Raw genomic sequence first — 11,635 nt, 5'->3', positions numbered from 1 at the left:
CACCGAGTCGTTCTAGTCGGTCACACCGATAGTGACTGGGTATATATACCACGGGTTGAAAATTTAGAAATTCCTTCAAACACTTGTCCGCGCCTCCAAGCTCTGCCGCCCCCTTGGTCTCCGGATCTCCGTCGTCGTCTCTAGTGACCCTCTGCCGCTGGTCTCCGCCGCCGTCAACGGGATTCTCACCGCCGTTGCCGCCATAGCAAGTCCATCTCTGACTTAGGGTACGAATTTGACCCCTTTGTGCTTCAATTAACTCCAATTCTTGCACAAAGTTCATTGCCATTTTTCTTCCCACTTATGAGATTGATCTATCCACCAAAAGAATTTCGTACAATAGATTTGATGTAAAAAAAAACTTAGGGTTAGGTTTTCGCTGAACTCATCTCGAACCGACCGATCTGAGGATCTCGATCTCACCGATTGGCCCTAGCCATTGCACAAGTACAACTCGGTCTGACCAAAGTGTACTGATCGGTGCGATCGAAGTCACTTTCTTTGTGAAACCCTAGCATCTTGGAGTCACCGAACTGCATTTCGGTCTGACCAAAACTTTGTGTTTAGACTCTGTTAGTGCTTCGGTGTCACCGAGTTTGTCAAATCGGTAGCTCCGAAATGCTTTCTGCGGAAAACTAAAATTAAGTTTTTGTCTCAATATTTTGAAAAACAAGTTGTACTTTGTGATGCTCATCCACTCTATCTATACCCAACTATTCATAGCGTCAGTTTCAGCTATGTCAGAGGGCAGTGATAGCCAGAACAAGTCTGAAGAGCAGGTAAATCGCAGTGAGGGCACTAGTCCCTCAAGCAGTTATGATGAGGGAAGCAGAAGTACTCCCAGCAACTTGCCAAAGGCAGCAACGAGGACAAGGCAGAAGAGAACATCTGAATCTGAGGATGAGTATTTTGTCATTGAGGAGGAAGTGACCTCCAAGAAGAAAGTACTCGAGAAACAATATGTTGCTGCTGCTGCTGCCACAAAGCCCGGTATGTCAAAGAAAGCTCCTGCCAAAAGAGCTCCAATGTCAAAGGCCAGGGCCTCAACTCAGGAAACCATGGAGTTCTCTCTTGAACCAAGAGAGGAAGAGGCTGCTGGAGGAAAGAAGAGCAAGGAGAGAGTCAAAAAGACTATTGCCAAAGTCATTGTCAAACCTTCTATGATGAGAGAATCTGATGAAGATGAGGAGGAGGAAGAGCCTATTGCACCTCCTGCAAAGACCCAAAAGCTGATGGGGGATGCCATTAGGACCGGGGCTGCTCCATCAAAGCCCAAGTCTGCCCCAAAGCCTCCAACTCAAGCTCAAGCCCCCAAACCATCTACACCCAAGAGATCTACAAGGAACACTTCTGTTGCTGAGAAGAATAAGGCCCCAATGCCTGAAGCTCAAGAAGAAGATGATGAGCCACTAGTGCTCAGAAAGTTGAAGCCCAAGATTCCAGATCATAGTGATGATCATCCTGTGGCAGAGAATATGAAGCTAAGAAAGGATGCATGTCTAAGACTCTGGAGACAGACTGATCCCTATGGCACTAGGAGAAGAACTATTGTGGACTATCGTTTTCACACCAAGGAATAACAGGATTTCTATGAGACAGTCTTGTTAGACAAGAAGCCCATTGTCTGTGATATGAAATGGGTTGACTGGACATATATTGATGACAATGAGGACTACTTCCCAGGTGTGCACGAGAGCTTCAGAATGAATGAAGTTGATAAGTTTGTTGGTCAGAAGTTGACAAAGTCGAACAATGAGATGATCATGCAATTCTACTCCACTGCTCACTTCTATCCTGATGGAAGGATTGTCTGGATGACTGAAGGGACAAAGTATCAATCAACAATCCCTGAATGGGACAAGTTGATCAATGCCCCAAAGGAAGAGGAGAATGACACGGATGTATATGCAAAGCCTAGGAAGGATCACAACTCCATGGCCAACATGTACAAGACCATTCCTGATGATGCCCTAGAGACACATAAGCTTGGATCCATATATTATCTGTTGTCTGGGCTGACCACTATCAACACTATCTTGAGGCACACTCTTTTGCCCAACTTAGGAGATCATAGAATGATCCATGTTCACTCAACCAACTTGCTCCACATGTTTGATGTACCTCAAATGTTCAAGGTGATGAGTTCGATTATTGAGACTGTGAAGAGAAATAGTTGCTGATGAGAAGTGATCATGTGGATATGCCCCTCACATTCAAATGCTGATCAATTCCAAGATGGGAACTAGGAAATATCTTATTGATAAAGAACATCTTCCCCTGAGGCCAGACTTTGAGGATAACGAGGTTGTCATGGATGCATCCCATCCTACTTGTGCAGAGCCCAGGAGAAGAGAGAGAAAGCAAATGCTGCAAAAGCAGCAAAGGCAGCAAGTGCACCAGATGCTTCTACAGTGATGCTCAAGACCAAGCAAGATCAACTCAGTTATTTGCTTAAGGCTACAGTGAGAATTGAGAAGGGCTTGGCCACCCTGACTCAAAATCAAGAGAGTCTTGAGAGGATCATTGAGACTAAACTTCATGACCTAGATGTAAAGGTCATTGAGATACACACCATAGTGGAGAAGCTCCAAGAAGATGCCGAGGAAAGGGATGACAGACGCACCACAGATACATTCCAGAGAGTGCCAAGGGCACAAAGATCAACAATTGTGCCAGTTGCTAGAGACTCCATGACTACCATTTCAGCACCTGCAATAATTGCCTCGGTTGTACCTCCAATGTCAACCCCTCCAGCTCCAGAGACATCTTTCAAAGCATTTGCAGATGTCATCCTCTCCATGCCATCTACGCACACCGGAGTAACAAGCCAGAAGACCTCTTCAGGAGCTCCCAGAGATCGTGCCTAGAGTGCCGCATAGCACTATGCATTTTCAAGCTTTTTGGTAAATTGTTACCAAAGGGCGAGAAAGTGTATAGATCATTAGGCTTCGAGAGAGTGTGTTTTACCTTTTCTTTGCCTCTCTTGCTACTTTGATCATTTGCTTTGATCTTTTGGTTGTTTGATTCCTATGCTACGACTTGTGTTATGCTCGTGAGATACTTATGTGATCATGTGTTTGATCATACTTTGCCTTAATGTGTGCTTGCATGGTTATATATATGATACTTGTGTATGATCAATCACTTCTACCCTTCGTGATGAGTGCATGTTATTTAACTCTTATCATTTTGAGCAATCCACCAAGATGTATGTGACATGGAAGAGTGACCCATGATCCTAATCGATTGTGCATTTGCATTCAAAAGCAAATTTTAAATAATGCACAAATTTAGGGAGGGCTCTTGCTTATCACATACTTCTCAAAGCGACAATGTATTTCACTCATATTATCATTTGTCGAAGCCTTGATCTATGTGTTGTCATCAATTACCAAAAAGGGGGAGATTGAAAATGCAACTAATCCCCGGGTGCTTTTGGTAATTCATACAACAAATAGCTCATTGAAGTAATATCCATTCAAGTTAAATATTTCAGAAAGTTCAATGATTGGCATGGCATGGACTAGAGATGTGGATCCCTCAAAATGCTAAGGACAAAGATTGGCAAAAGCTCAAGACTCTTCATTTCTATTTTAGTGATCCAAGATCACATTGAGTCCATAGGAAAGCCAATACTATTAAAAGGGGATGAGGTGTTGCTTAATGGTCTACTTGCTCAAAGTGCTTAGTGATATTGCTCCAAAACCCTCAGCCACTTTCTCATTTCCACATATGTCCAAAACTCAAAGACAAACTCGGCCCCACCGATTTGATCTATCCGGCGCCATCGAGTTCATTTGACATAGCCACTGCCAGAAACCCTAGACAATTCGGTCACACTGATACAGATCTCGGTTTCACCGAGATGGCCCTGCAAACTCTCTATTGCCTATTGTAATTATTTCGATCTCACCGAAATGTGTAATCGGTCCCATCGAGTTTGTTTGACCAACTCTCTATTTGCTCTTTGTTGAAATCGGTCTCACCGAGTTCAAGCAATCAGTCTCACCGAGATGAGGTTTTGCCCTAGCCCTAGCACATCGGTCCCATCGATTTGTTCCTGTCGGCCCCACCGAGATTCCTAGTGTTCACATTTTGAACTAAATCGGTCTCACCAAGTTCTTCTATTCGGTCTGGCCGAGTTGGGTCAAATGTGTGTAACGGTTGGATTTTGTGTTGAGGCTATATATACCCCTCCACCCCCTCTCCATTTGTGAGAGAGCCATCAGAACGTGCCTAAACTTCTACTACTCATTTTTTTGAGAGAGAACCACCTACTGATGTGTTGAGACCAAGATATTCCAATCCTACAACAAGAATCCTGATCTCTAGCCTTCCCCAAGTTGCTTTCCACTCAAATCATCTTTCCACCATAGCCAAATATGTGAGAGAGAGTTGAGTGTTGGGGAGACTATCATTTTAAATACAAGAGCAAGGAGTTCATTATCAACACACCATCTATTACGTTTTGGAGAGTGGTGTCTCCTAGATTGGTTAGGTGTCGATTGGGAGCCTCCGACAAGATTGTGGAGTTGAACCAAGAAGTTTGTAAGGGCAAGTAGATTGCCTACTTCGTGAAGATCTACCCGAGTGAGGCAAGTCCTTCATGGGCAATGGCCAAGGTGGGATAGACAAGGTTGCTTCTTCGTGGACCCTTTATGGGTGGAGCCCTCCGTGGACTCGCGCAATCGTTACCCTTCGTGGGTTGAAGTCTCCATCAACGTGGACGTATGATAGCACCACCTATCAGAACCATGCCAAAAATCTCCGCGTTTACATTGCGTTTGCCTTCTCCAAACTCTTCCCTTTACCTTCATATGCAATGTTTTACTTTCTGCTGCTACACTCTTAGAATTGCATGTGTAGGTTGATTGCTTGACTTGTACTAGTTGCTAAAATCTACCAACACTTAAAATTGGAAAAATGTTAGATTTTTATTTGGTCAAGTAGTCTAATCACCCCCCTCTAGATCTACTTTTGATCCTACAATAATGTATCTAGTATGGAAGATAGTGAGATCTCTTGGTTGTTATGTTGACAATGAAAGCATACTGCTCAAAATTATATCCGTTTCTATTTTAAAAGCTCGAGCTCTGGCACCTCTGCAGATCCATGCTTCCCTCTGCGAAGGGCCTATCTACTACTTTTATTGTTGAGTCATCATCTTCTTATAAAAAGCACCAGCTGGAAAGCACCACTGTCATTTATATGCTTTGTTATTAATTGATATTGAGTGAGTGTGACTGGATCTCTTTTGCCATGAATTATAATGTCTAGTTAGTCCTTGATCTTCAGGGGTGCTCTGCATTTATGTTTTTGCGGTCTCAGAGATACCATTTTGTTATATCATATCATAATTGTTTTGAGAAAGTGTTGTCATCCAAGATTTATTATTATTGCTCACTAGTTGATTGTGCTATTGATATGAGTAAATGTGAGACCTAAATGTTATTGTGAATATGGCTAGTTCATAATCTTTGCTGAAAACCTGAATGTTAGCTAGACGTATTTGCAACAACCAGGTCAAACACAGTTTGTAAAAGTTTTTCTTTGTCACTTTCAGTTTGTCAACTGAATTGCTTGAGGACAAGCAATGGGTTAAACTTGAGAGAGTTGATACATCTCCATCGTATCTACTCTTCCAAACTCTTTTGCCCTTGTTTTGGACTCTAATTTGCATGATTTAAATGGAACTAACCCGGACTGATGCTGTTTTCGTCAGAATTGCCATGGTGTTAATTTTTGTGCGGAAATAAAAGTTCTCAGATTGACCTAGAAATTGACGAAGAACTTTTGTGGAATATATAAAAAATACTAGCGCAAGAATTAACCAGAGGGGTCCACCCACAGGCCACAAGCCTGGGGGCGCGCGCCTAGAGGGCTTGTGGGCCCCTTGGAACTCCTTCGACCCTAATTCCAACTCTATATAATCGTATTCGAGGAGAAAAAAAATTAAGGAGAAGGATTCATCGTGTTTTAAGATACGGAGCCATCGCCGCCTCCTGTTCTTCATCGGGAGGGCTGATCCAGAGTCCGTTCGGAGCTCCGAAGAGGGGGATTCGTCGCCATCATCATCACTAACCTTCCTCCATCACCAATTTCATGATGCTCACCACCGTGCGTGAGTAATTCCATCGTAGGCTTGCTGGACGGTGATGGGTTGGATGAGATTTATCATGTAATCGAGTTAGTTTTGTTAAGGTTTGATCCCTAGTATCCACTATGTTCTGAGATTGATATTGATATGGCTTTGTTATGCTTAATTCTTGTCACTGGGGCCCGAGTGCCATGATTAAAGATCCGAACCTATTATGTTTTCATGAATATATTTGTGTTCTTGATCCTATCTTGCAAGTTGTAGGCGCCTATTACGAATTATGATCTGCATACCCCAAGGTGACAATAATTAGGATTCTTTCGGTGATTGCCGTAGTTTGAGAAGTTCATGTATTCGCTAAGTGCTAATGCTTTGTTTTGGTTCTCTATTAAACGGAGGCCTTAATATGCCTTAGTTTCCATTATGACCCCGCTGCCACGGGAGGGTAGGACAAAAGATGTCATGCAAGTTCTTTTTCATAAGCACGTATGACTATACGAAATAAATGCCTACATTATATTGATGAATTGGAGCTAGTTCTGTGTCACCCTAGGTTATGACTGCTACATGATGAATATCATCCAACACAATTATCATTGTCGATCCATTGCCTACGAGCTTTTCACATATTGATCTTTGCTAAGTTACTTTCGTTGCTACTGCTGTTACAATCACTATAAAACTGTTATTGTTACTTTTGTCACCGTTACGGTTACTTTCATATTACTTTGCTACTAAATACTTTGCTGCAGATATTAAATCTTTCAGGTGTGGTTGAATTGACAACTCAGCTGCTAATACTCGTGAATATTCTTTGGCTCCCTTTGTGTCAGATCAATAAATTTGGGTTGAATACTCTACCCTCGAAAACTGTTGCGATCCCCTATACTTGTGGGTTATCAGCTGGATCCATGCAAGCACGGCCGACCCATGCCATGCAATGAAGCCGAGGCCCGGAGCAGGTGGCGACTATGGCTGGTGCCGCGACGGCCGGAATGGCCAGCAACACTAGGAGGAGCAGGCGCTAGGAAGAGATTGACTAAGTGCATTGGTTTTAATAGGATTATATCCTTTGGGATTTTGGATTAACAAGTAAGGCCTCCTTCGGTTGAAAGGATTCTCGTAGGATTTGGATGATTGAAATCCTTTGGGGGGAAATTCAAAGGATTCCTTTGCACTTCATTTTAAGAGGGAATTCTCATCAAGTCAAACTTTGTGCAATTCCTTTATTATTCATGTGGCATCACACGCTCTTTGATCAAAATTCCTACGTTCCCGGATTCAAGAAAAGATGTCACTCCTACATTTTAGGCGTCATACTAGACTCATAATTTCTTGTATTTCTTGTTTTTTTCAATTCTCGACTTGGTTTGGCTATGTTATTTTTGTTATGCAGAGGCCGGATGTACCACTTAAACAATTAAGTAATAAAGTGGCATCTACCAAAAAGTGGAGGGGTTTAAATGCGAAGCGTGCATGGCCGTTGGATCCAGCGAAGCATTATCTGAAGAAAGATGCAGTTGCTCTGAATAGACACTTGGACATGGCTGACAGTGAGAGCAGAGAGAAGTGCCGAACCACCTTCTTTGATTGATTGCAAGAGGAATGCAACGCATGTCGTGACTAATAATCTTACATACTCAGGCACAGCACTTAACAAATCAATATAGATTTGGGACCTTAATCATGGCGGGCACAATATATTTGATCCGCGCCGATGAAATAAGAGGGAGAGAGAGAGAGGGAGAGAGTAAAAAAAATCCAAGAAAAAATGTGGCGCTCATGGATGAACCCTCACGGCACATTGCACTTGGTCCTGATCTTCCCTTGTCCGTTCTTGAGGGTGAGCACGTCGACGCGTCCCATCTTCTTCATGGACATGGAGAAGGCGGCGTAGAACTTGATCGGGTTGGTCAGGTCGTTGACAATAGTCGCGGCAGCGGCGTTCTGCGTGAGCGCGGCGTCGGAGGCGAGCACTCCCCGCTTGTTCTGCAGGTTGGTGTAGTAGCTGCCGTCGAACTTGAACGGCGTGGCGCCGTCCAGGTCCACCGTGGACGTGGAAGCGGGATTGTTGGGGCAGGCGTTCATGAGCGTCTTGGCGTAGGTGGAGTCGAGCAGGGGGTCGATGCTGGTGGCGTTGCCCTGGTACAGCCTGGGCGTGACGCTGGAGCAGCTGGCCTTGCCGATGGTGTGCGCGCCGGAGAGCGCGACGAGGTCGTTGACGTCGAGCCCCTTGGCGGCGAAGCTCTGCAGCAGGCCGTTGAAGCCGGCGGAGGGCGAGGGCAGCGCGCCGGTGTTGCTGGCGAGCGAGACGGGGCCGTCCCGGCGGCCGGTCTCCACCTGCCAGAGCGAGGCCTTGAACTGGTAGGAGACGGCGTCGCGGGCGGCGAGCGCGACGATGTCGGCGCAGGAGACGACGCCCGGGCAGGCCTTCTCGAGCTGCGCCTTGATGGCGTCGATCACCGGGTAGCCGCCGAGGGAGCCGTTGGGCGGCGCCGTCTTCTCGCTCTGCGCGTTGTCCAGCAGGATGGACGCGTCGCAGCCCTGCATTATCATCGCATTGCAAGAAAAGCTGTGAGCCACACAGATAGTAGTAGCATTTTGGGGTTTGAAATTTTCTTTTGAATGTTTGAAATTTGGATGCGCGCGGGGCCGCCGCAAGGGGCCAAAGCTGCTCCTGCAGCCGCCGTACCGGCGCGGCAGCTTTGATAGCTGTCGCGCGCCACCAGCTGGGCGCGCAGCGCATGTGAGCGGCGACGCATTGGCCACGGAAAATATTACTGTATGACAAGATTCACCTTGCTCCCCTTCCCCTTGCGCGCTAGTCTAGTATTTCTGGCCCTTTGTTTTCTTGCTTGGCCCGTTGGCCGTGTCGCTACGAGCGGAAAGGCGCCGTAATGCTTACGTAGTGCACATAAAGGTGCTCCCCTCGTGTACATATCAACAGTCAAACTGCCTTGTAACACTCACTCTCACCACAGCAGGGAGTATTATTACTCGTAAAAGCCCCCCAAAAAAGCTCAAAACCAAAGTAAACCCCCGCAGTAAAATCTGCTTGGGCAGAGGGAGAAAGGCGATCTGTATGGTATGGTATGGTATGCCAGTTTAATTAGAGCGATGAGCCAGGACTCTTGGTTCGAACGTGAATGGAGTAGCTAGAAATGGAATCCGCAGTTAATTTGTTGCCGGGAGAAGAAGCGCTTTCCGCGTCGGCCGGCTGGGCACGGGCACGGGCACGGCGCCGACGGAAGTGGAAGCAAAGACCCACTCCACTCAGGCACTCAGGGAAAGGGAGAGGGGCTGAAGAGGAAGTGGGGCCAGGGCGAGGTTAACGAAGGAAGGAAGGAAGGAAGTCGGGAAGTGACTGACCTTGACGAAGCAGTCGTGGAAGTGCAGCCTGAGGAGCTGGCCGGGGAGGGCCTGGTTGGCGGCGACCTGCGCCCAGGTGATGCTCCGGACGGTGGCCTCGGCGCTGGGGCACGTCGTCGCGTAGAAGTTATAGGCCAAGCCCGGGTTGGTGTCCAGGAGCCCCGCGCTGCCGCAGCTGAGTAAATGGGCGAGGACCAGGACGGCCCCCCACCACGCCACTGCTCGCCGCCACCGCCCTGCTCCTCCGCACACTGATTGCATCCCCATCTCCTTCCTCTCTCTCTCTCTCTCTCTCTCTCTCTCTTCTTAACTCTTGGGAGCGGCACTGATCTTGAGACAGAGATGGAGGAGGGAGGGCGAGAGGGAAGGAATGCTTTTGGTTTGTGTCTGTGTTTGTGTTGGTGTTTGGTGATGACAGTGTCATTAAGGTGGTGGCTGGGCACCGCCCTTTATAGGCTCGGCGGCCGAGCGCGAGTGGCTGTGTTCTGTGCTGCACCTGCACGGCCAGCGGTTGTAGAAAGCAACCGCGGGAGGGGAGGGGAGGGGAGGAGGGACAAGCAAACAAGGAGGTCGTCTCGCTCGCTCGTCGGATGCTAGTTAGCATGCCACAGCGGCACGATTCGTTTATGGTCTCTCTCTCTCGGTTTGGATTTGGAAGCTGGAGCGCGGCACAGTGATGTGTCCATATCGGTGGTCTTGGGAGACCATCACGCCACGATTCGGCACAGGACCCGGACGGGACGGATGGGTTCCATTCAATTTCCACCCTTTCTTTTTTTTCGCAAAAACCATTCCATTTCCACCTGTGCGCGCGGCGCGACTGCATGTGTGCTGCTCGCCATTCGTCACCTACAAGAGATGGATAGATAGGCATAGGCACGCTGCAGAACAAAAACAAACTCAAGACCTTGTGTTCTTCTTCTCATGAAGGATCGGTCGATTGTTAGTGCCATTGGTAACTGGATCTAATGTCACGAGTAGGAGCAGGTGCCTTGTTGTGACATGGGAGGACATGCGTCATGGCTGCCCTCGGGCCACAAAAAAAAAAGACATGGCTCATGGCCGCAGCGAACTCGTGTCGACCCTCAGAGACCAGTTCACACACACACACATACGCAGCTGCCTGTGCGTGCGTGATCGCTTCCGGCGCAGGGGCGAAGCCAGGATTCGGACATAGGGGGGGCGAAGGAGACATGATGATAGATTATTCTAGATAATATACATAGTCTGCCGAGTACAGTGATTTTTGGACATAAGCTAGAATGAAAATGAAGATAACATGTAGAGTACTAGAGTGTATAATAAGGCTAAAGAGTCATGATTTCTTTGTTATTGCAGAAAAATAGACAACAAAAAGGGATAATTAGTTATTAATTTTGCGCCTTTTGATAAATATACGATCTTTATCTTCTACTCCCTCTGTATCAAAATATAAGATGTTTTTTGACAGTATGACGGAGGGAGTATGTAAGTAAATTGTATGGCTTATAAAATCAATGTAGTAACCAGTAAATGTATAAATGTTGTAACCAGTAATCAATCTAAAAAGTAGACTGTATACAGCTTTACCTTGATTAGATCAAGATGTGTAGACATAATTAACGAACAACAATGCCCAGATGCCGTGGCGCGGCGGCAGAGTGTTGCTTCGAGAGCGCCAACGATCCAGTCAGTGTGAAATCCATCACGGCATGTCGCAAGCATTCTTGAAGGGCCACTGAGATTGAAAAGAGATAGTTGTATTAGACTACCTTTTAGGCTTCAGGTGGTGTATATGTCATACCTTCAGGTTTCAGACTGCAACGAACCAGCGATCGAATTCACGGGGCAGTTCCCTTTCTTGGTGGACCGGCAGCAGCGAGGCGGCGGCGCTAGAGTACTAATAAGAGAAGATCTATTTTTTTGAGTAGATAGATGGGAACTAAAGAAAAGATAGAAATTAAATTATCAGTGTACCCTCGTCCAAACCAGATGGCCTAGGGCCTAGGGCCTCGTAGGTATATACACATGGCCAGATACCCCTTTGCTTTTCGTTGGGCCGTGTAAGTCTGCTGGGCTTAATCCCTAATTACTCATAGTATTAGCCGATGTAAATCCATAGGGGGGGCGAAGCGATGGGGGGTGTCTGACCCCTGCTCGCACCCCCTGTCTCCGCCCCTGTTCCGGCGT

General features: G+C 46.6%; 1 protein-coding gene across 1 annotated transcript; it reads right to left on the bottom strand.

Annotated features, from left to right (window-relative positions):
- Positions 1–7,651: 7,651 nt before the first annotated feature.
- On the bottom strand, positions 7,652–9,992 carry LOC123061077 (peroxidase 1). Its single transcript, XM_044483997.1, has 2 exons — positions 9,467–9,992; positions 7,652–8,641 (listed from the first exon to the last, which is right to left on the bottom strand). Exons 1-2 carry the CDS (start codon positions 9,731–9,733, stop codon positions 7,892–7,894), a joined length of 1,017 nt encoding a protein of 338 aa, XP_044339932.1. The 5' UTR covers positions 9,734–9,992; the 3' UTR covers positions 7,652–7,891.
- Between the last annotated feature and the right edge of the window lie 1,643 nt (positions 9,993–11,635).

The sequence above is a fragment of the Triticum aestivum genome, chromosome 3A, assembly GCF_018294505.1.
Source record: "Triticum aestivum cultivar Chinese Spring chromosome 3A, IWGSC CS RefSeq v2.1, whole genome shotgun sequence".
Lineage (NCBI taxonomy): Eukaryota > Viridiplantae > Streptophyta > Magnoliopsida > Poales > Poaceae > Triticum > Triticum aestivum.
The sequence above is the reverse complement of the archived record's forward strand: the minus strand, read 5'-3'. Positions and strand labels throughout refer to the sequence as shown.